Genomic DNA, 25274 nt, shown 5'->3' with positions numbered 1-25274 from the left:
CAGATTCATATCTGGTGACCAGCTTTTTCTCCGTCCTGCAACTTGCAACATAGTGTAACCCAACACCACAGGGTGTCTACTACAGCACCAGTTACGATGGTAACAGTAATTGGTCTTGTAACATCACAGTGTTTGCAGAAGAAGAAAGAGCATGTGCATTTGTTACTGCGGCCTTACTTTCAGCTTTACAATGACATTGCCATGAAACTTTCAAATTAATTTACACTAACCTCTTCAAAATCCGAGCTCTTTACAATCCGCTGCACCTCATTGGACATGTGGAAGGCCATGTGGCTCTTCTGTCCGTACGCAGCCAGCATCACCACGGCCAGGAACAGCGCGTACACAGACACTTCCTTCAGGATGGTCCTGAGCTTTCTACGTCTGATGGCAACCAGTCGGGCCTCAGTTAGGTCCAGGGAACTGGGGAGGGTGGGGGCCTGTGGTCTCTGAAGGAGGAGGTAAATACACCATGAAAAATGGAAGACAGTAATTACGTCTGTATATTGTTTTGGTTTCTGTTTGTGTGTGTGTTTGTCTGTATAGTACATGTTTCTCTCTCTTTCCCTCTCTCTCTTTCTCTCTCTGTGTCTCTCTGTGTGTCTTTCCACATATTTGTCGTCAGCATAACTTCAGAAGGCCTTTATGGATTGTGATATCTTAGGTATGTGGGTAGGTCTTGGAAAAGAGTGTACACAGACACTTCCTTCAGGATGGTCCTGAGCTTCCTCCGCCTGATGGCCACCAGGCGGGCCTCGGTTAGGTCCGGGGGGAGGTTGGGGGTGGATGGTGTCTGTAAGGGGAGGCAAATTCACCATGAAAAATGGAAGTATTGTTTTGGTTTCTGTATGTGTGTGTGTGTGTGTTTTGTGTGTGTGTCTATGTGTCTGTGTTTCTGCATATTGTGGTGAGCACAACTTGGCATGGGTAGGATTCATAAACTAAGACCTTATTGTTGATAGTGGATGCAAACTTACCTTCTTTTGCTCTTTAGCAATGTCTTCACATTGTTTCAGATTGCATCCCTTTCCTTCATTTCCTTCATCTGCTTTCTGAGGTAAATAAAGGCAAAAACACAACAAAAAACATTGTACAAAAGTCATGTATGTCCAGATAAAGAGCTGCTTGGCATGTCTTCTTTTTCAGGAATTAACAGGTGGCAGAAGGACAACTGCTAGCACATAATGTACACTTTATCTTAGCAATAACAAGCTACAGTGACAGGTTATCATTACTGATGAGCAATATAAAGAAAAAAAATTGTGTAATCTGCAAACAGTGCCAAGATTGTGCAAGGAAGAACAGATAATATTACTGAAAAAATTTGCTAGCATATTGCACTGACTATATCTTAACAATGGGCAGTCACAATGACAGGTAACCATTAGGATTTACTGATGAGTAATGCAAAAAATACCTTGTAAAACACAGCAAACAGAGCCGCCATGGCGAGGATCTTAACCGGCTGGATGAGGATGAGGTCAGTCAGGAATGACGTGAGGAAGATGAGCAGCCAGGTCTCTGCCTTCTCCCGCCCAAACTCAAACGAGTAGAGCATGACGAAGAACGCTGCCGTGTTGGTGGTGATGAACACCAGGAAGAAACCTGGGGATTCAGAAATTTACAGTAAAACGAAGGTTAGAGATTGGCAGAGTTGAATCTAATGTAAGGCCAGCCTCTACAAGGCTAGCTTCAGAAGTGGCTGGAAAGAGTAGAAATTGCCAAAATGGACAGATAACATGCCAGGGAAGTTAGTCTGCCTAAACTATAGCATGACAAAGAACTCCACAGTGTTGGTGGTCACAAATACCAAGAGAAAACCTGAGGAGTTAAATGCTGTGCTTAGAGATAAATAAATCAAAAGCTCCTAATAAGTGTTACACATTCATTATGAACCTTTCACCAACCACCAACCAAACAAGGTTAGCTGAAGTTAGGGTGGGATCTGTCTGACAAGAATAAGGCCTACAAAATGGACCCTTTACTTAATGGAATGTGTTATTTACCAATATAGACAAACCACCATGGCAGCAGTCCTGGTGTGGAGTTTTCTGGCTCGTCCAGTACAGCGTATTTCTCATTCACCTCTGAAAATGTACAAAACACATGTTCACACGTCACAAGTAGATATATGAATACCAGTCTCCTAACCACAGTAAGGAAATGATGTCATAATAGATGAGATGAAAAAGACAAACGAACTGTTATCTGCTAACAGACACTGAAGAGGGAGCCGAACCTTGAGACTTGATCTGTCCTGGAGAAGTTGTTCCTGTGACTTTGTCCCACTGTTCTACCTGGGCAGCTTCCTTCCGTACCTTCAACAACAAGAAACAAGTACATAGATTTGTGATATTTGCACTGCATCAACTCCAAACCTTGAGGAAGCAACCCCAAGTGTTGGAAAGAGCAAATATTGAAAGACACAGGGCTTACATGTGTATAGAAGCAGGCAGGAACCTAACAGAGGGGAGAATACAAGGGCCAACTACTGGACTAGGTAGGTTGGCAGAAATTTAAATGCTGTTATCTTAATGCAATCTTCTCTGAAAACACACCTGTTCAGGTAAGGATGGCTCCACGTTCATCAGGTAAATCTGGGTGCTGGAAAGTTCAGTGGAAGTTGGACAGTTCTTTGGTGAAGACTGTCTGGAACGTCTGTCCGAGTGGACTTTTTTGGTGACATGGTTGTCAGCAGATGTAGCACCTGAAAATAGATAATATATGAATTAAAACTAATAAATTAAAACTTGCATGCTGGTGTCAATCAACCAGTAGAAGTTACTGTAGTAGCCCAGGGGTTATTTTTATCAATGGGAATAAATGAATTTAGTTTGAGGACTTCCACCATCTTAACCAGCATAACATCAACCCATAGCACAGAGGCAAATATTGGGCTACCATCAAGCCTTAGCATCAGTGTACAAGCACATCTATTAAACCCTCAGTTACGAGGAACAACAGATGATAAACTGAATTATTATAGTGTGTGATTGAACAAAATGTTCATATCTTCCACCACTGTTTCAGATTATAATCTAATTACTAGGACAAGATCAACTGTACTGAAAGAAGGAGATACATGTCATCTCAAAAATACCGTTCTTTTGTCCATCATCATGCCGGGGTTTGACGCTACGGAAAATCCAGATGATGACTGCGTTGACAGGAAACACCACCGCAGCACTCTGCAGAGCAATCACAATCTGTGGAATGATGACGACAATTCAAGTTTTCATGTTTTGGCCTACTAGTTGATAGTTACAGTACACACTTAACTGTAGTCTACACCTTCTACTTGAAGCCATAGCCATGAAAGAATATCATAAAGGATACAAAATTCCCCTCGGTCTATGACTTAGTCCAAAGAGACAATATTGTTTATTGTTTGTTTATTTCAGCATTGATGGCCCAAATTACAGCCAGAATATTGTATAGGATCTATATAATTTATACCTTCTGAGCCATAACTATGAAGGTGTAAGGATACAAAAATTCCTACTACTATGGCTGTATATACAAAGCATTTTTTACTAAATTAGAGGACCAAACAATTTTGGACTTCTTCATGATCCTTTCTAGACATTGCAGCTACCTGGGGCCAGGAAATCGGAATCTTGACATTGAAACCGAAGATGTTGACGGGTTCCGGCCGGTCGAAGTCTTCCCCCCGTCCAAAGAACATGATGTTGGTCAGCATGGTGCACATGATGATGGACAGGCAGCAGGAGACCCGCTGGGTCCGCGTGAAGGGGCTGCTGGCAGGCCGGCCGTACACAGAGTACCAGATGTGCCCGTCTCGCAGGTCCCTGTCAATGAATTGATAAATAAATATCAATCAATATTAATCAATCAATTGATCAATCATTATGAAACTGAAAAATAAAACCACAATTAAGCATATGATGTACCACTCAACCATTATGAATGGGTGAGTGAATAAGTATTGCTCTATACTCCAAACCATTGTAAGCTCCAACTTGTAGGAAAGAATCACACATACACGCACACACAAACACACACACACACACACACACACACACACACACACACACACACACACACACACACACACACACACACACACACACACACACACACACACACACACACACACACACACACACACACACACACACACACACACACAGGCACACACACACACACACAGGTAAACATGTCTGTCCTTGGTGCTGAACACTATCCACACACAGGTAAATATGCCTGTCCTTGGTGCTGAACACCATCCACACACAGGTAAATATGCCTGTCCTTGGTGCTGAACACCATCCACACACAGGCAAACATGCCTGTCCTTGATGCTAAACACTATCCACACACAGGCAAACACACCTGTCCTTGGTGCTGAACACCATCCACACACAGGCAAACATGCCTGTCCTTGGTGCTGAACACCATCCACACACAGGCAAACATGCCTGTCCTTGATGCTAAACACTATCCACACACAGGCAAACACACCTGTCCTTGGTGCTGAACACCATCCACACACAGGCAAACATGCCTGTCCTTGGTGCTGAACACCGTCCACACACAGGCAAACATGCCTGTCCTTGATGCTTAACACTATCCACACACAGGCAAACACACCTGTCCTTGGTGCTGAACACCATCCACACACAGGCAAACATGCCTGTCCTTGGTGCTGAACACCGTCCACACACAGGCAAACATGCCTGTCCTTGATGCTTAACACTATCCACACACAGGCAAACATGCCTGTCCTTGGTGCTGAACACCATCCACACACAGGCAAACATGCCTGTCCTTGATGCTAAACACTATCCACACACAGGCAAACACACCTGTCCTTGGTGCTGAACACCATCCACACACAGGCAAACATGCCTGTCCTTGGTGCTGAACACCATCCACACACAGGCAAACATGCCTGTCCTTGGTGCTGAACACCGTCCACACACAGGCAAACATGCCTGTCCTTGATGCTTAAACACTATCCACACACAGGCAAACATGCCTGTCCTTGGTGCTGAATACCATCCACACACACAAACATGCCTTTCCTTGGTGCTAAACACCATCCACACACACGAACGCACGAACGCACACACACACACACACACACACACACACACACACACACACACATGCTTACTTGGTAGTTCTGTCGGCAAACAGAGTGCTGAAGGCCACCAGCTGCTCGTCCTTAGCTGCAGGCAAAACTCGCTCAATTTGCTCATCGTCCTCATCAAAAGCCAACCACCTGTAGTAAGGTAGAAGGTGCACTTCACAATGTTGAACCATTGGGCCTAAATATGATACCAAAGAAATTACTTCAGACAATCAATATTGTAAATTTTGCTTTTTAAATAATCTGATACTGTCAAAAATTTAACCCGGCATTGCCCTACCTGTTACAGAGGAAATAGTGCTGCTCCTCGAGAAGTAGATCATCCACAATAATCTTTTCCAGAAACCTGTGAATGTAAAAGAAAAAGAAACGTACAACTAGTACTGGTAACCAGTTTGTCTTTTGAATCTTTTTTTTTTCAGATATGGAAAGTGTGCCATTGCTTCAGTGTGGTTGTACTATTTTGTGAATTATTTCACTATTCAATGCCTTTTTACTCTTACCAATCAATCACACAAAGTCTTTATACATCACAATGTCAAGAACATTGCAGATTACGATTATAAAATTCACAGAATTGAAATATCACACTGAGGTGTGAAATATGTTGCAGAACATTTTACTATGAGGGCTCTTTGCCGGAGTTGGGACACAAAAGTTTCTCAACTCTTGACACATTTTGCATTGACTATTTTGCATTGACTATTTTGCATTGAATATTTTCAATGAATATTTACCATGAGGGCTCCTTGCCGGAGTTATCGTGCCACACGCGCACGTGGGTGAGCCAGCCCGGGTCGGTCTGGGTGCACAGAACAAACCCGGCCACGTTCCCCCGCTCAAACATGGCGGCGTAGGGCTGGTGCAGGAGGAACGGCCCGCACTCACGGGTCGCCCCATGTAGCATGATGGACACCTGTCAACAAAGAAGGAAATTATTGTAAATAACAAACTTAAAGGTAACGTCTGCAAAGGTGAAAAGGCCTAGTGGGTTGTGTGCTCGTCTTGCATTCGGTAGGTTGTGAGTTTGATTCCCGGCCAAGTCATACCAAGGATTTTAAAATGGTACATACTGCTTAGCACTCAGCAATTGGGAAACAAACTACTGCTCTGGTTACTACCCTTACTCAAACACGATTCCCCAAATATATATGGTGACACTAGTCCAACTCTCTCTTGCAACTTGCAACACAATGTAACCCAACACCACAGGGTGTCTGCTACAGCACTAATTACCATGGTGACAGCAGACTGGTCCAGGTCATTGACCTTGTGTGTTTGGAATGGAAGAAGAAGAATAAACAGAGCAAAAATAGTATGTTACGGCGTGGCGTCTTGTTACTAGTACCCTTGCTGTTGTCCCGGCATTAGCCCTGGGTCCGGTGAAGACCCTCATGTAGTAACGAGGTTTGGGATGTTCTGTGTCATCAAAGATGGCTGCTGTGGTGACCTGGGGCAGAAAAGTACCCATTAAAAGTTAAGTCACTACTCAGTACACAAAATGTTTGCTAGAGACTCTTAACATACATGCTACTAAGGTGGACCTTCTTTCTCCAGAGTATTGGTGCCATGGCCAATGGTCAAACAAAATGTACTCATATGGGGAACTGATCTATACAATATTAGCACTGCCAACAAGCTACTATATGTCATTCTTTCTACATGGCAACGATTTACAGGAAAGTCTTTTATTTCTACTTTATGATAGACTGGTGTAAGTGCTTGCTACTAGCATCTTTTTTTGCCAGCTATAGCCTTTGGGTGGAGATTTGGATACTGCCCTTATCCAATGATACTGTCTTGCAGTCTCCAAAATATTTGCTTGGAGATTTCATGAAATATACCTTCCCTAGGTCCTTGGCGTCATTTTTCCGTGTCCAGGGCACACACAGTAGAAGGAGAACAGCACGCAGCATGTCATAATGCCGATGGGGTTCTGGACCAGATTCTTCAGCAGGAGGAATAGGGCCCTTTTTCTGGTATCTACCAGCTCTGGATGGCGTATTGGATACTGCCTAGTCAATTTCATGATGCCCTCAGCTGCCAACTTGATACAGTCCTGCAGATTTGATGCTGCTTTGCCAACTTGGTGCCATCTTTCTACCCTGCATTTTTTTTGTTGCAATTTCTAATTTTCCACTGTCTTGCATGGACATGCAGCCACCAAAAGATCGCTAGACCATAGGAGATTGCACATACCTTCCCAAGGTCCTTGGCATCATTTTTCCGTGTCCAGGGCACACACAGGGCGATGTAGAAGGAGAACAGGGCACAGCATGTCATGATGCCAATGGGGTTCTGGATCAGGTTCTTCAGCAGGAGGAACCCCTTCAGCGCGCGCTCGAAGTTTATCTCGTTTGGAGCTACCAGACCAGAAAACTTTGTCAGGTGGTCACAGATGCAGTGGAGATGAGTTGTACTTGTTAAAGGTCCAACCTGAAGTAAGAGTTTTGAAAAGGTCTAAACTGATGCATTGCTAGGGTACATTGTATGCTATCAAAGACACATGTAAACTATCATGAAAATCAAGGTAAGAAACGTACTAGGTCATAGAGGCAACTGAGATGGATCGTACTTGTTAACAGTCCAACCTGTAGTTAGAGTTTTCAAAAGGTCTAAACTGAGGCAAAACCTGTAATAAGAGTTTTTGAAAGGTCTAAACTTAGGCATTGGTAGTACATGTATAAATAAAAAACAGTACATGAAACCCAAGGCAAGAACAGTAGACATAAAAGCCATGAAAATCAGCTACATTTATCGCATGTTACTAGATAGACTAAGACAAGCAACGACAAGGGTCTAAAGCATCCTTTTTCTGTAACAGGGCTTTTATTCCTTTTAATAGGTACAGTCAAGTTCTTCTTTTTCTTTTGTAAAACAGCAAAGGGAAACATCAGATTTCCTTTGTGTATCTCAGTCCAAGATAAAACAGCAACCGTACCTCACAGCCACTTGTGTCCCAGAAATGATCCTCCTCGTTAAAGAACACACATTCTACAGGCTCAATGAAGACTGCAAACGATATTGTTCCAGGATTTGTGCCATCTGTGCTTGTAGGCTCAATTCCTACAAAAAAATTAGATGATGAAATTAAATGATGAACAATTTATTTGGGATAGAATCACTCACAGCTTATTGGGGGAATATAATAACTGTCACAAATAGTTTCTAAAAAGTTACATCATGATGGCATCAGCATGAATATAACTGTTAAATCAAAATGAAGTTTAATATGACAGTTAATTATCAAGAATTATCAAGAGAGTACATGTAGCTTGTATGTAAATGGTACATCTGTTCATGATCATCTAGCTAACAAAACTATCGTATCCAGAACCATGCCTACCTACATGTAGTTCTATGGTTAGGGTAAGGAATTGAGGCACGGTTCTGGATTGCCTATCCGAGAACATGAAATTTCGTCCAGGCATGGTTCTGAATATGCATGGACTAACCATGGGTCTGGATCACAGAAGCACAGTTCTGGATAAAGCATGGTTCTGGATACTACAAAAACTCACCAAGGTACCAGTTGGTGTCGTTGCTGTCTGAACTAAAGCCCACGTCACCGAGACGTAGATGCCAGCTGTATGGGTCTGACATCACGGTCAGGGTGTCGTTTTCCTCCACAACCAGATCAAGGGAATACCTACAAGGAAAAAAGAATTTGTGTTTTCTGTCTGCATCCAAACCTTTAAGATACCTGTTTGACAACAGATGTATACTCCAATTGACTGTCGCTAAAGCATATAGCACTGAGGAGGCACAGATGTAAGGAGGACCAATTTTGCTAAATATAACTTACTGATTTACTTAAGAGATAGGGGAATTCTTTTTACACAACCAAAGAGTCTCACCTCGCTGACGTTTCGGTGTCTGTCAGACACCTTCTTCAGAGCTTCTGACTGGAGTACTGCATCTCGCCGCTATATGTAGCCGATGTAGGTGGCGCTTTTGCGGCGAGAACACTATCCCAAACGTGGCTTAGTTTGTACCCCCCCTCGTCCCGGTTCATTACAGGGGTTGACTTTCTGATCCAAACTGCCTCCTTGATCCAGCGGGTTCTTCTATTGTCTTCTCTGTCTATAACTTTCGCCCCCTCCCAGTCAATTACGCAGTTGTTTCTAGCAATGTGATCTGTCACTGCTGATTTCTTTTCTTCTTTTTGTGCATGTCTTTTCTGTGATCTTGTGTACTTCACTGTGTCCATGTTGTCAGCTTCCTTCTTGTGTTCTTCTAATCTTGTCCCAAATGTGCGTCCCGTTTCCCCTATGTAAACTTCACTGCAGCTCTTGCACGGGATCTTGTATATACAGTCTGTTTTTGCCGTGTCCTGTAGTTTGTCTTTTGGGTGGACCAACAGACTCCTCAGTGTGGTTTTTGGCTTCACTGCGGTGGAGATGTTGTGTTTTCTAAACACTCTCTCAAGGGGCTCTGTGATTCCTTTGACATAGGGGATGATGACCATGGCCCTCGTTTTTTCTTCCTGCTTGTTGCTCTTATCCTTCTGCTTAGGTTGCTTACTTCGTTGTTCCACTTTCTTAAATGTCCATGGTGGGTAACCACACCGTGTTAGGGCTTTCTTGACATGTTGTGTCTCTAGTGCTTTGTCTGCATCTTCAGTGACTACTGCATTGCACCGGTCTAGTAAGGTGCGAATGACTCCGAGTTTTTGGTGAAGGGGATGGTGAGATTGGAAATTCAGGTACTGGTCTGTGTGTGTGGACTTTCTGTATACTAGGAGTTTTCACTGTGCCATCTTCCTTCCTTACCATAAGGGTGTCGAGGAAGGGTAGCGTGCCATCTTTCTCTTCTTCGTGTGTAAACTGAATGCTCCCCGTAGGGTCAGTGTTGTTTAGATGGTCTGTAAGTTCCTGTTGTACCCCCCTCTTCACAATCTCCATGATGTCGTCAACGTACCTCTTCCATAACTTCGGCCTACAGTTGATGGGAGCTGTGGCTATGACAATAGAAGAACCCGCTGGATCAAGGAGGCAGTTTGGATCAGAAAGTCAACCCCTGTAATGAACCGGGACGAGGGGGGGTACAAACTAAGCCACGTTTGGGATAGTGTTCTCGCCGCAAAAGCGCCACCTACATCGGCTACATATAGCGGCGAGATGCAGTACTCCAGTCAGAAGCTCTGAAGAAGGTGTCTGACAGACACCGAAACGTCAGCGAGGTGAGACTCTTTGGTTGTGTAAAAAGAATTCCCCTATCTCTTAAGTTTTACCAACCTGATGAAACTATTTTCGGTTACTGATTTACTATTACACATTTTCTATTACATGTACACACCAAACGATGGACTCAAACACAATCATATGTGACCATCCTCTATAACTCTGTTCTGCCACTTGCTACATATTGTAACCCAACACCACAGAGTGTCTACCACTGTGACAGCACCAGTTACTATGCATGGTGACGTACAGCTATCTTCAAACAAACTGACCCTAACGTATAGATTTCACACACCTGTTGTTTACAGGTACAGGCAGAGTAGCAGTCAGGTCGAACTGTGAGGCGTTAGGTTTGATGCCGTATGCCAGGTACAGGGTAAAGGTTGGGGACACCAGGGGGTCCCTGGGAGCCAGGAAGATGTAAGTGTCGGCTGGGTCCAGGGTGCTGTTGTACCTAAAGGGGGTGTACTGAAAGGAAAAAGGCATTTTTAAAAACAAAATTGTTTTAAACCTCAGTACAGCAGGTCTTAGCAACCATGTCTTATTGGAAGTTTTTCAGGTAACATTTATCTATTAAATAAATACAGTAACTATGCTGTACAACGGTTACAACAAAAATGTATGGTACGTTAAATGCCAAATCTACAAAATCTAATTTTAATCCTGGTGTGTTGCCCTTTCGTTCTACTATATTTTATCTAATATTCACATGAATCACTTGCATATTTTGTTTACTTATCCTGCCTCAGCAACCTGTCGCAAATGCTGCTTCTTACCACATTATCTTGCAAGTTATGAATGCTAGCAATGAAAAATAATACAAACTGAGACCATATCTTGACCATACAAAAGTAATGGCCAAACTTATATGAATAATAAATTTACCACAATTGTCCCGTCCACTCCAATGTCACCAAACTCCGTTGCTGCCACAGACTGGTTGTGCCTGAGGATAGAAAACTCTACAGGCTCCTCCAGACCAGAAATCCCCTTCCTCTCCAAGGCGTCGGTGAAGTGCAGCCCTCCTATCCCGATCTTCAGGTCCCGGTGAGTGATGTTGGTGGCGTACTCGAAAGGGTTCCTCCAGCGACTGTGGAAAACCTGAAGAATGATTGTAGATTTAATTGTAGTAAACATATTTATAGTAATAGTAGTAGTCTGTGGTAGTAGTAGCAGTAGTACAAACAATGTTGTAGTTAGTAGTGGTTACTGTTAGTAGTGTAGTAGTTACTGTTACAGTAGTAGAAGTAGTAGTAGTGATAGCTGGCTGAATTGCTTATTCTAACAAAACATTTTGACAGAATGAGTCATTTATATTACCGACTTAAGGCTAGCATTATAATTGAAAAAAAAAGCTCAGTTACATCATTATGTGAATAGTATTCGCTTTTCAAGTATTTCATCGTATTACTGCCTTGAAGTTCATAATCTCACCTGTGTTCCAAAACCATCGTACCCACAGAAGTGTCTCCTAGCTGCTGTGAGCTGATCCTCATCCATGTCACCGCTAATGTTCTAGGGTTGGGAGAGATGAAAAGGAAGATAAGTTTGAAAATTCAGATGACCAGAATCTTGTACATTTTTTTCTAAAACTCTGACCACATAGATTTCAAGTCATTGTTTTATATGAGGTTACTAACTGTAATTGGTTGTAAAAATTAGCATTAACTGCTGCAGCAGTAACTGTAACAGTACAGTAGAAAGGTACCATTCTCTTACATGTATATTTTAGTCTAACAAATTTAACTACTGCTCTGTTCAATATTCTTACTTAACAAATTTACTTTCAAGTCAAGGAGTATAGTAGACGTATATGGTGAACTGGCCCCTCCAGCTCTGTCCTACTCCTGCTTCAGCACCAGCTAGTTACCATGGTGACAGACGTCTGGTCCAGGTCATTGACCATACTTGTATGGGATTGGAGAAGAAGCAACAGAGCAAAACAATATGCTGCAAAGGTATACATAATGATTTAAAATGGTAGTAGGTATATATAAGATTACCAAAGCTGATCGTGCGTATGCCCTCAGGATCACAGGAAATGGTGGCAGTCGGAACCAGGTCCCCTCTTCAAAGTCGGTGAATTGGACGGTGTAGTTCACGTCATTGAACCATGTGCGGCAGTCAGTTCTGTTGATTGCAATCTAGACATGATATTGAGAGAATGTTTGAACATTGTGTTACCATTACAGAACCCTTTTAAGATACAGTTACATTCATTAAAATGATGTAAACTGTAATGATGTAAACTGTATCTTGTTATATTTTTTCTGACCCTTACCTGTTCCCTCATGACATCAATGAAAAGCAATGGCCAATGTGAGGTTCTCATAGATAAACCAAAGGTTAGAATAAACAAACAAAGAAACAAACAAAGAAACAGTTTGCTGCTTCACCAAACTCAGAGTATTTAACGGTAGAGAGCTAAAAGAATATCGGCAAAATGCTAACGTTACATTATTTTGTACCAACATATGATAAATCAATGAGCTATTTTCAAAATACTATCAAATTATGTCATATTGAATAAGAGTGTTGTGTGAATTCTACATTCAAAGTTTTCAAAATGGAATGTATTATTTTAGACATTTACCTGGAAATCCTGTGATGATATCATTGTGACATCTTCCCGCGGTCGCTTTCCCTTCAGAATCTGGTCAGTCAGCTCATCGATGGCCAGAAAAGCTGTGGTGGTGGCATTTCTATTCTGTAAGAACAATCAGTGAGAAAAATGTTCAAAATCAACGAGAAGATACATTGTACAACCAAAAAACAGTGATACAAACTAAGATTTTTGTAGAGAACCTTACCAGCAAAATATAGTTAATGGGCTTGGAAGCATTTGAATTTAAATTCAAGAAAACAGTAAAGATATGCTTTGACAAAGTTAAACTTCATTTTTCTATTCTGCCATCTGTGTATCTATTCGATGATAATAGCTTTTAGATAAGTCGTGAGTGTGATGTAAGCAGGTGTGACAATGTGACCAAACACAAAACACTTCTTATAATATTAAAGCTTTTAACCTTGAGCAAAGTTTCGGCCATGTTCGTATCTATCTCAGTTGGTCCGTTTCCGGTGTGTTTCCAGGCTGCAACAACTTCAGAACTTTTGAAGACATTGTAGGCAGCTGCAGAAGAAATTAGACAAATGGGCATACACATTTTGACTGGTAGTACATGTGTACTGTTAGAGTTACAGTAGCCTTTTGCTCGTTTACTGTGTCTAGGACATCTCCTTTCTTACACTGCCTTTTACCTCCCCAACTGAAGTCTGGTACCAATTCAACACTGGGATGGAGTGAAAAAAGACAATTTAATACGGAGCCGATGGTAACTCTGGAGGATGGCACTCAGACGAGTTACATAGTATTATGTACAGTGCTGATTCATAAATCCCACAATTGTCATATACGTCACTAGGTATTGCTGCAAATTCACAATGCCAACGGTTTAGTGGCATTTATATTTTTGGCCAGAATTTTTTTTATTCGCCCACGCGCACTAATTTGGGGGTCTTCAGAGGATGTCATCCATAATATTATTTTAAAAAGTCAGTGTGGCCTTACAAGACACAAGCCAAGCCATAAATGTAAGGAATCGAACCAGTGACCCCTTGATCTTGTGTCCGCTAGACTAGCCACTTGACTAGGACATTTGAAAGAGACTTGCTAACCTGTGAAGACGATGCCAGCCACCCTCTCCAGTAGGTCCTGTGTCATCTCCCCCTGGTCGACTTTCCTGGCTACAAACTTCGCCATGTTGTACAGCTGCCCTGCTGCACTGGTCTAAAGCAAAAATGTATAACAAAAAATGGTTAACATAGACTACAATAAGACCTTAAGGTAACATTTGCACAGCTGATGCATAGAGTTTACCTTCACATTGGTCTGCTGCTTTTGTTTTTCTTCAGAATCTTTTAATGGTAAGGAGCCTCTCTAGTTCTGCTACATAATGTACGGTAACTCAACATAAAGGGTGTTTGCTATAGCACCAGTTACCATGGTGACAGATCAAAAACTCTTTCAAAATATATTTATTGCATAAACTAAGGTAAATCCAATGAAGTTATAAGCAGGTACCAAACTAGTAACAAATACCTGTGCATCTGCGGGAACCTCATCATCATAATACGTAGCCTGAATAAGAGACTCCCCTGACTGGATAACGGATTCTATCTTCTCTATAGGAACTCTCCCTACATTGTAGATGATTGACTGTCGTGCCTGGAAAGGAACAGAATCCGTTATGAGCAAACAGGAAGAAGTGACACATGTTTGGGCCCCCTAGCAGCTTGCACTGGGACTGCAGGCCAGTTTAACTATGTTTGAAGGAGGATAACTCAAAAACCTGTTGACGGATTGTCATGACTTTTTGTAGGTACATGTAGGTAGCCTAAATGATGCATGACATAATTAGATGATAATCATGCATATATCAGGATAAATGCCTTGCTTATTCAATGCAAATTGCCATGATTTCATTTAAGATGTTTGTTGCTCTTACCAGTCTCCAGTCGACCACCTCATACGCTCCTTCTTCTCGGATGTTGTTGAGAGTTGTCGCCATGATGGTGCCTGAGTGCCAGGGATTCAAACTCAGAACCTTTGGATTCTGAGTCAACAACCCTATATATATATATATACCACAAGACTACCTTGCCACCAGGTGGCTTACTTAGTATTCAATGCAAATCAAACTTAGAGATGTGTTGCTCTTACCAGTCTCCAGTCGACCACCTCATACGCTCCTTCTTCCCGGATGTTGTTGAGAGTTGTTGCCGTGATGGTGCTGAAGTGCACAGCCTCCACAAGACTACCTTGCCACCAGCTTGCTTACTTTATATAATACTACTAGTGGTATTCAATGCAAACTGAATTTTTTCAAGAGATGCATTCACCAGTCTCCAGTCCACCACCTCATACGCCCCTTCTTCTCGGATGTTGTTGAGAGTTGTCGCGGTGATGGTGCTCAGGTGCACAGCCTCCATCTGGTTGTCCCACCGGATTGCCTGATGGACTTCAGCGTTGGTGGCGTCGATAGCGGCAAGAAGGTCCTCAAAAGCACCAGGCAGCCGAACCTGTTATAAGCAGACAACAAGGTTTTTTTTTATTAATTTGATTTGATTTATACACGTGGGACACAGGCAGCTGTTGCTGGTGTTGTGTCCCACAATAGAAACAAATACCTACAGGACAATACTCATTTTCACTTGAATTGAGTGAGGAAAGTTGTGTAAAATGCCTTTCCCAAGGGAACAAGATCAGTGTCAGGACTCGAACCCGGGACCTCTTGGTTCTGATTCAAGCATTCGACCCCACCTTTTAAACGGCTATTTTAAGCAGTAACTGTGTTTATTCAGAACAAGTCTATCTTGAAATTCATCTTGCACATTTTCATTTATTAAGATTTACCACAGATGTGGAAGGAGTGACATACATGTACATGTAATTGGCGACTATCGCCTTTAAAATTTCAAGACGTCAACCCTGAGACCAGACTGTAAGGTTTCAACCACTGACTCATTTTCACCAAAGTGAAAGGGCATATCACAGCACTTCATGTTGGTTTGTTTTCACCACTGCTTTTAGTAACATCACCCTTACCGTAAGTTCCAGTTGGCTTGTTTTTGAAGTCCCCGTCTGATCAAACATCTGCACGAAGATGAAGACCCTGAAGCCATCAGACGCCAGGCCGGACGGAAGCTTGAATGGGCGCGGTGACGGCGACTGTTTAAAGAGAGACAAAAAATCACTGGTGTAGAGGTTGTCAATGAATGATCACTATAAGTAGATCCTACGGTGGCAAGACCATTGGCCTGAGGAGTGACCACTAGCCACTCAAGCTAAATGCCCACTGTCAAGGCAGTATCCACTGGCCTGTCAGGAATGACCATTAGCCATCATGGCCAATAGCAAAGCAATTGGTGTTCTTTTGCCAGAGGAGCTGCCATTAGCCACCAAATTAAAGCTAATATTGGTAGTCAATATCAGCAGGCAATGGATACTGCCTGGCCACTGTAGGATCTGCCTTGACATTACATTTTGTAGATGTTGAATAGGATTTAAATGAGAGACACAAGAAAACATAAAACATCAACAACAACAAAAGTTTGGGATATGAAATCAGCCATGAAATTGTGGTAAAAACAAAATGTTGTCTGGTCAATGTTGGAAATTATGGCCCAGGATTTCAACATGGTCTCAACACTGACCTAAAGTTAATTTCAATACAAGAGTTTCACGATCTCATACCTTCGCCAAATGATGTTAACCCTTCCGGTTGATAAATCATCATCATCATCATCATCCACTGTGTTCTGCATCTTCTGATGAATTATACATTATCTTAATCATTGATTTCGCAAATGAGAGCTTGTTTTGTTTTCAGCAGACTGCCAAAAGTGATCCATGTGTGAGGCAATAAAAATCTCACCATCCCATAGTAGAACAAGTTGTAATGTCCAGACTGGGATGTCCTCAGAGTGCTGACTGAAGCTGTGGCTCTGGTTCTGTAGTAGAACTCGTACCGAATCGCACCCTGGCCTTCAAAGTCTAGAGACAGAGAACGATAGTTAGACAAAAACCGCCAACCCACATACCATTAATTCAACTATGAATCGTTCTTTATTCAGACTATAGCTGCTATGCATTGGCATGGTCCTGGGTAGTCAACGCACATCCAGAACTGTGCCTGGGGCAAATCTAAGTTTTTGGATATGCAGAGACTATCCAGAAGTGCATACAAATATTTTATACATATTATGTAAAATTGTTAATAAAAATTAATGTAGTATCATATTCTTAACATCTGAGTGTTATAAAAATAATCAAATCATTGTTACAGTACTTTTCTTTATGAAACATATTGGTTTTGAAATTTAAAACTAATTAATATGTTTATGTTAATAATTTGCTGACATTCTACTCATTGTATTTTATATGGTGCACCCCAAATTTTTTTGTGCACACAATTTTTTAGATTGGGTGCACCAGTGCACCTATTCCCAAAAATTTATTTCAAGCCTTGAGATGTGAACGTACCTAGGCAGCTCATATCAAATCTGGTGGTCAGGGCGATTCCCTCCGTCGGGCTGACTGTACAGAGGTTGGAGACTTCCCGGCACTCACAACCCTCTCCTGTCCACGATGTGTTCAGCTCACTGTACGGCCGAGTTTGATCACACTCAACTGTGACAGAGACAATGTAAGAAGCAGGAGGAGCAAGTAGAAACAGATAAAAAACCCTAGTCCCGGGCCGGGGTTCGAACCCACGACCTCCCGAGCACCAGCTTCAAATCCGACACTCCTACTAAATCGGCTACCAACTGACCCATTGGCCGGGTCAGTTGGTAGCGCCTATAAACATGCTATCTGCATCGGAGTTACCGAGTTACAGAATTAAGTCAGCTTTTACTCTTTGATGTCTCAGTCAAGGCCTTGGACACCAAAAATAAATGGGGAGACCTTCACTGCAAAGAGACAGTAGACGGGATATGTAGACTTCACTGCACTTTTGACCTAATACTGCAGTAAGGTTTACACGTTTGTGTCAGCAATCTTGACAAAATCAAAGAATCAGAGAATCCTGGCCTGGCAATTTCTTACCAGAAGAGAAAGGCACTGGTATGTTGGCAGCACAGACAGGTTCACGTGCGTTTGCCGGCGGGACAGGAATGATGAACTTCCACTCCGCGTAGCTGCAGCTGCTGGTGTTACAGAGAACGCCGTTGGTCAGGATGTCCAGGCGGAGGATGTACTCTCCTGGCTCCTGGAGGAAACGTCATGATAATGAGTTATGTTTTGTAGGATCATAACACAGGGCTCAAAATTTACTTATGGGAATAGGTGCACTGGCCCAAAATTGGGTGTACAGGAAATTTTTTAGGTGCACCATATGAAAAAAGATTATTATTTTTCTGACATGTAGATGTCAAGAATATTATGTATAATACTAGACATATAAAATTATATCTTTACATAATTACGTAAACCTATGAAAATATTTGGATGCACTGGTGCACCTTATTTAAAAAATTGGGACACATACACCTATCCCAGGAATGGTCTCACCCTGTCTTTGATCATACGATGATTGTACAATGAAAATATGACCAAGTTCTTCATGAATGTATGCGTCTAACAACGCAACCATAACTTACAATAAGACTATGAATTTTCAAAGCAACTCTTACAGTGAACACATTGGCTTTTACAATGAGTTGGTCTCCATCCAGGCCGGTCAGAGTGTCGTTCTCCAGATCAATGCCGACAAACCCATCCGGGGACTGTGCCAGGCTCCAGTAGAAGGAGTGTTCAGACTGCATGCCTGTGCATTCTGTCCACAGCCTCAGTCTTTGGTCGAACTTGGCGGCCGCGAAGTTACAGTTGTCAAAAGGGGTGCATCTGCAAAAGATTCAATGACATGTACCACCACTGATTATGTAATGTATTGTGACATGTAGCACTTTGGCCGAATGTCTCATATTAGATCGTATTTGTGCATATAAGGTTAAGATCCCGTCTGTAGTTTCCAAATGTTATCTCGGAAAATACATTCTCTGCAACAGGCAAAATTCTTATAGAACAGTGACCAAACATCCAACAAAAAACGTGAAAAATCAGAGTTTTTGTAGGCACAATACATTCTGCCGATGTGCTATGGTGATCCTATTAAAGTGTAGTAAACATTGATACAATGAAGGTGAGCAAAAGTCTTTAGGCTGAGGAGGCTAACATCAGCATAATGATGAATCTGCCTCACTATGTTTGGAGAGGGTCGGGTCATCACAGTCTACAGTCTAGTATGTTTTTGTTGTTGTTGTTGTTTTGTTCATTTCAGTGGTAGGGTAGTAGGTCTTCTAGGTGTTTTAAAGTCTTTCTGGGCCAACCGATCTCATTTGTTTAATATTTGGATTTTTCACAAAGTGAAAAGACTTGGAAAGACTCCAAGGATGGGGCATCCACTATGTCTGATTGTCAACTGGTTCTTACCTGATCTGACAGGTGGGGAATCCGGCAGGAAAAAGCGTCACCTCCTGCTCGTATGGGATGTAGTCAACATTGTTCCAGTCACTCCACTCCACTCGAATGATGTAGGTTCCTGGGTCAGACCACCGAGGTCTCGTGTCGACTTTGTGATTTATATACAGAACTCTATTATAATGGTCTCTGTCTTCGCGGGGCCTGAACTGCAGCCCACAGTCGCTTCCTGAAAGACAACGAAGCATTGTCTGTTCATGCGTTTCTCGAGCATGAATTGGTGGCGGCATAAAAATAAGGTGAAAAACACGAGTGTTTCAGACACATAATCGCAACAACATACCGTTCGGAAGCCGGCATGTCCAGGACCATTCTGTGCCGTAAAAACCAGCAGTGCCTATCCCGTTAAGAGCCGAATCATCGTATACTTCTGCGTCTACCCAAGAATCCATCAGAAATCCACCACTTTGGGACCTACAGGACAGTGAAGAAACTTGGACATCAGTGAACCCTCATAAACGTTAATGAAAAACAGCCAGCCTATAGGCCGATTTAAATCTTATATTGTGGGATCGTGTGGCATAATGGTCAAGTGTTCAGCTCAGACCGAAGAGGTCCCGGGTTCGAATCCTGCCCAATGCCACCGATCTTGTGCCCTTGGGAAAGGCAGTTTACACAACTTTCCTCACTTCACTCAGGTGTAAGTTAGTTAGCTTTGGTTAGGGACGTCCCTCAGATAGGACGTTTTAAAAATGGAGGTCCCGTGCTTGAGAGAGCCACACCCCACGCACGTTAAAGAACCCACCACATGTATCAAAAAGAGTAGGGGACCTTCCCGGTGTGAGTGGTTCAAACCTTATAATCTGGTGTCAGGTTTGACATCTTGTAGACTGTGTGTATGTCAATCCTTCCACAAATGTAGTAAATCTTCATAAATAAATACTGAAAGTTCATCAGTGTTGGTAGAAGCAAGTTAAAACTGAAACCGCCGTTTACGTTATTTCCAACATGAGAAATTGAATCTACACACGTACCTCCTGGATCCCCCGAGGATCACAAAACGAGGCGTAGATTTTTCTAACTCGATCCAGATGGGAACCCTTGCGGTTGTGACGTCACTGTTTCCACCATGAGCCACAGATACGTACAACTCCAGCAGGTACTTTGTATAACCAAGATCCAGCCTGTTTCGAGGGACGAAGACAGAACTGTCGTCCAGAATGACACCACTACAGAATTTAAAAAAACAGTTTAACTTAGTAAATATAAAATATGAAGCAATATCAAACTAGAAATCGAGTTTTTGTAAATTTCTTGACAAACAAAGAAGGCAAGCTCGGAAGCGTTGGATCAGTTTTTAAAAATTTTTTCCGTCAAGGGGATTCTGAAAGACACATAATTATGATAACATAAGAAGAACCGGATTTTTATCGTGGTACAAACCTGCCAAGGTGACCACCTCTTCAAGCAGGCCTTGATCCCTTATCATTGTACATAATGTATTGGTTTGACAGAAACCCTAGTATACATGTATATCAAGCGTTCTAAGGCCACACCAATTTAATTTGATGTTCCTCAGATTTTTTCAGAAAAAATATGAAGCGACAGGGCAAATTAAAAAAAAACAAACAGGCCAAGGCATCCCATGAAAGCTGGAAATGTTACGATACGAGCCATGAAGTCAACATACCAGGCTGAATTATAGTAGTTTTACAATAGATTTTGAGCTTGTAATGAAACAAAGTTGCTTTGTTACATTGAAAAACTTTAACGACTAGGAAGAAAAGGACTTTGTTAAACAATTGGGGCCAAAATATGTCTTTCATTGAGCATTTTGCAGTTGATTCAGAACCTAATTCAACAACAAATTAAATTGGTGTTCTAACCTATGGGCATCCAATGCGATTTCAGAGCAGCAAAACTAGAAATATTCTGAATAAAGAAATCTTTATGATATTGACACATACTGCTTCATATTAGCACATTTCAATCATTATTTCATACTTTGGGTACTTAAACTGGAGAAACAAGCCCCAAGATGAGTCCTTTATTTTATGGGAGGTACCTTAAAAATCATGTAAGGGCCCTTCCAGTAACCATTTTCCGTCAGAATTTTGGGTATTTTTGCTCCATGAGGGTCAATATACATTGGGATAGTGTGGTTTCAATTCAGTATGTTGATAAATAACTAGAATATTGACTTTGAAAAATCGGGTTTCCAAACCCTAAAGACTGCACTGGATGCCTTTAATGGGAAGCCAGAAGCACCGTACTTGTTTCTTAATTGAAAACTTTCATCCATCAGAACTGTAGGGTCTTCATCCACTGCAACACGAAGCCTCCACTTGTAGGCAATGCTGTAGTCTCCAGGGCAATCCAGATGGACGATGCTGAAAAAAATAAAAGGGGATAGATTTTTAGTATTTTCATTTCCCACTAGACTCACAAGAAATCTTAGATCATATGCTCACTCTTATAAGATCTAAAGCAAGCAGCTCATCAGTCTGCTGTTTTAGCATTTTTAAAGCATAAAGTAGTCAAGGCCACCTACAACTGACTTAACACACAGTCTTCAGGTCTTCCGTGTATATGGACCAGTTCTTGTGGGTATAGTAGCCATGTATTGCTTTAAGACTGCACTATCTGTATCTGTATCTGTATAGCTGGTTATAATAACCGCCCTTCTGGGTAACACACCATCTTTGCAATTGCAGGCAAGTGGTGTGGCAGCAGCTAAGCTATGCCACACCGAACGACCTGCACTAACTTCTTGCTCAACAAAAACAAATAAACATTAGATGAATCACAGTGTTCCACTATATGACACACCAATGCTACACTTCATACCTTCCATACGTGGAGAAGTCCCCAGCTCTCAGCAGCTGAAACGGTGCATCGTAAGGCCGACTTCCGGTGTCAAGAACAACCGTGGGGAAACATGGAGAATGCGGGCCGTCATCTGGTTCTGTGGCAAAGGCAAACCAGAAAAAAATTAGCATATGCATGGAGATAACTCTGACTTTGTTTCTTTTGATCAATTATTTGTCAGATATTCAATAAAAATAATGCTAAATGGACACAGTCACTAAACATGTGCACATCCAGGGCTAGAAATCAGATCCTGCAAAGTGTTTTATATTCAAGCCGAGTCATTTTTTTCCTGGACTACCAACCCCAACAGCAAGGCAATGGGGATGTGTGTGAAGAAAATAGTCTGCTATTTTTCATAATGAGTCACAAATGGTATTGGAGATAACCTGTAAAGGGGTTAGATAAATACGTGGGGTTGTGTGGCGCAACGGCAGCGTGCGCGACTCGGAATCAAGAGGTCCCGAGTTCAAGTCCTGACATGCCACCGATCTTGTGCCCTTGGGAAAGGCTCTTAACATGACTTTACCCACTAGACTCAAGTGAAAATGAGTCTATCCAGTATTCGCTTCTATGTGCGGGACACAACACCAGTAACAGCTGCCTCTGCACTGTTGCAATTTCAATAAATCAAATCAAATCAAATCAAATAAAAGAGAGTGAAAATCCGAACGAAAAGGCAAGAAAGATTCAACGATTTTTGGAAATTCAGATGACCAGAACACCACTCAGCAATTGGTCAGTCGATCAGCTGAGTCCAATAGATCACTTACTAACTACTAGCACACTAACTAAAGTCTTGAATCTTCTATTAAAGTTTGGAACTCACCATTGTCAAACTCACAGGCAAAGTAGGCAGGCTCATCACATGAAGCAACTTCCCAATTATTAGGACTCAGCATGTAGCGCACGCACATCTTACTGAGGTCATCTACTGGCTCATCTCTGTAGGTGCTAACCTCATTGTTGAAGTACCAGCTATAAGAGAGTAAAAAGTTGTTAAAAAATTGTCCTGTTAGAACTTACTCAAGAAGGGAAAGAAAAAAGAGTGACCATTCAAGAGTCTTTATACCTTATGTTTTCAACAGTTACTGTACAAAAATAAGTTACTGCCTAAGTGGCGTCGGGTGGTGTAGTGGTTAGAGCAATAGACTGTGAACCGGGAGACCCGGGTTCGATTCCGAGTCGTACCTGGGACATGTCTGAACATGCGCCCCGACGTTGTGCCCATGGGAAAGGCACTTTACACGAATTTCCTCACTCCACCCAGGTGTGAATGGGTACCTAACTTCGGTTGGGGAAAGCCGTATTGAGGTCACTGAATGGCAGCCGCACAGACCCTTGCGACAGTTCCACAAAATAATTGTGGAACAAATATGTGTATCATTTGTATTATTTGAATGTTGTAATTGTTGTGATTTGTATTGATTATTAAGTGATACCCTGCATCAATTCAGCCGTATAAAGGCTGCGACTGCACGGGTACTGTTTGGAAAATAAAAACCATTTATTATAAAAATACTCCTTTAAAAATGATGACGAAAGACCAATTACATTCATTGTTACATCAATATCCTCATAAAGCCCAATGAAAAAAATCAAATATAGAAAGAGTGTAGATAACTATTTTTTTTAAAGACTTCCCGTATTCTTTAGACCGTGAGACATAGCTGTATTTGCTACTTTCAATATGTGCTCGTTACTTACATCGAATCCATCTCTGTGGAGCTGACATCCACTCCATCAATGCCATGTCTCCATACTGCAGCCCCACCCGGGTCCCTTACAACGTCCACCCAAAATGGACGAAAGTAAAGACGAGATCCACCATTATAACAAATTTTCTGAAAGGCAAGAACAGAGAAATGTTTTAGATTGATACAGGACAGACATCATGGACTGGCTATCATGGGGTGCCTTGGCATGTTTTTTTTTCACCCTGTCGCTTCATATTTTTTCTGAAAAAATCCAAGAAGCAACAAATTAAATCGGTGTGGCCTCGGGGTTCTTTATCATTGTGAAAGTCAGTCCAATGAAAGCTTTATTCTGAACAAAAACATCAGTACTGTTCTAACATCCAAATCTGGTACTCATCATCAAATGTTCAAAAGCGGCTATAGAAAAGATGGAAGCCCATGGGATATGGCTAGTTATGTCAGGCCGTATCAATCACCCGTATCAAATGTCATTGCATCCCAGTTACAGACATGACATAAGGCCACACCAATTTAATTTGTTGTTTCTCGAATTTTTTCAGAAAAAATATGGAGCGACAGGACAAAATAAAAAAAAAACTGGCCAAGGCACCCCTGGTTGATAAATAAAACAATTATAGATTTTGAACTTTTAATGAAACAAAATTGCATTGTTACATTGAAAAAGACAGGGAGAAAAGGACTGTCTTCAACTGTTGGGGCCAAAATATTTCTTTCATTGAGCATTTTGCAAGTAATTTAGAACCGAAAAAAAAATTTTTTTTTTGCAAATCAGAAAAAAATGGACAGGGTGATCCGAGAAGCTACAAATTAAATTGGTGTGGCCTAAAAAAGACTAAATAATATATAGTATATACTGGGTTAATAAGACTGTGTTACGTTGTATGTCATCATATTATGGTAAGCGCGATGGTAGCTCCTGTATCTTGATGATGCCAGGCGACCCCCCAGACTGGCGCATGTCGATGTCGCTTGGCTGTAGGACACCATGGTTTCATCCACAATGACGTACGTCTTGTTTCCCACGCGTGCCTTCGGCTCACAAATGCCCAGCTCTGAAAAAGCAAGAAGAAACTAGAAAGGTAACATTTGCAGTGAGCCAGTCATAATTGCCCATATTTTGTCGTTGCCCACCCTATATACAGCTACGTGGTGTACGTGACATACATGATCTCCTTCCATACCAATAATTTTATCATCAGTATAGGTAGAAAATAAACATGGTGTATATATTTCCACACCCTGCAAGGAAAGGTGGGAGTAGAGGGAGGCTACACATAGGAGATATGGAAGACATCAGGCACTCACACAGGTGCTGTATCCAGAATTCCAGAACTGTCCTTTATCCAGAACCATGATCAGACACATACCCAGAACCGTGCCTGAGGCAAATCTATGTTCTTGGATATGCGGAG

General features: G+C 41.9%; 1 protein-coding gene across 1 annotated transcript in view; it reads right to left on the bottom strand.

Annotated features, from left to right (window-relative positions):
- The window catches only part of LOC109483489, a 30300-nt gene that overhangs the window by 4684 nt on the left and 342 nt on the right, over positions 1 to 25274 (bottom strand). Inside the window, exons 2-33 of the mRNA XM_019786517.1 lie at positions 24739 to 24914; positions 23852 to 23988; positions 22974 to 23122; positions 22124 to 22241; positions 20311 to 20505; positions 19620 to 19750; positions 19289 to 19505; positions 18457 to 18700; positions 17903 to 18065; positions 17339 to 17572; positions 16731 to 16849; positions 15902 to 16024; positions 15196 to 15375; positions 13972 to 14083; positions 13323 to 13426; positions 12890 to 13003; positions 11731 to 11811; positions 11227 to 11397; positions 10592 to 10764; positions 8635 to 8762; positions 8055 to 8179; positions 7313 to 7549; positions 6462 to 6563; positions 5851 to 6029; positions 5394 to 5459; positions 5138 to 5245; positions 3596 to 3809; positions 2240 to 2318; positions 1418 to 1605; positions 978 to 1052; positions 704 to 793; positions 231 to 449 (exon numbers count right to left, since the gene is read on the bottom strand). Coding sequence (XP_019642076.1) covers positions 231 to 449; positions 704 to 793; positions 978 to 1052; positions 1418 to 1605; positions 2240 to 2318; positions 3596 to 3809; positions 5138 to 5245; positions 5394 to 5459; positions 5851 to 6029; positions 6462 to 6563; positions 7313 to 7549; positions 8055 to 8179; positions 8635 to 8762; positions 10592 to 10764; positions 11227 to 11397; positions 11731 to 11811; positions 12890 to 13003; positions 13323 to 13426; positions 13972 to 14083; positions 15196 to 15375; positions 15902 to 16024; positions 16731 to 16849; positions 17339 to 17572; positions 17903 to 18065; positions 18457 to 18700; positions 19289 to 19505; positions 19620 to 19750; positions 20311 to 20505; positions 22124 to 22241; positions 22974 to 23122; positions 23852 to 23988; positions 24739 to 24914 — 4751 coding nt within the window. The remainder of the gene's footprint in view (positions 1 to 230; positions 450 to 703; positions 794 to 977; positions 1053 to 1417; positions 1606 to 2239; positions 2319 to 3595; positions 3810 to 5137; positions 5246 to 5393; positions 5460 to 5850; positions 6030 to 6461; positions 6564 to 7312; positions 7550 to 8054; positions 8180 to 8634; positions 8763 to 10591; positions 10765 to 11226; positions 11398 to 11730; positions 11812 to 12889; positions 13004 to 13322; positions 13427 to 13971; positions 14084 to 15195; positions 15376 to 15901; positions 16025 to 16730; positions 16850 to 17338; positions 17573 to 17902; positions 18066 to 18456; positions 18701 to 19288; positions 19506 to 19619; positions 19751 to 20310; positions 20506 to 22123; positions 22242 to 22973; positions 23123 to 23851; positions 23989 to 24738; positions 24915 to 25274) is intronic.

This window comes from Branchiostoma belcheri, unplaced genomic scaffold (assembly GCF_001625305.1).
Source record: "Branchiostoma belcheri isolate BF01 breed outbred unplaced genomic scaffold, Haploidv18h27 scaffold65, whole genome shotgun sequence".
Lineage (NCBI taxonomy): Eukaryota > Metazoa > Chordata > Leptocardii > Amphioxiformes > Branchiostomatidae > Branchiostoma > Branchiostoma belcheri.
This window is presented reverse-complemented; position numbering and strand designations above follow the sequence as displayed.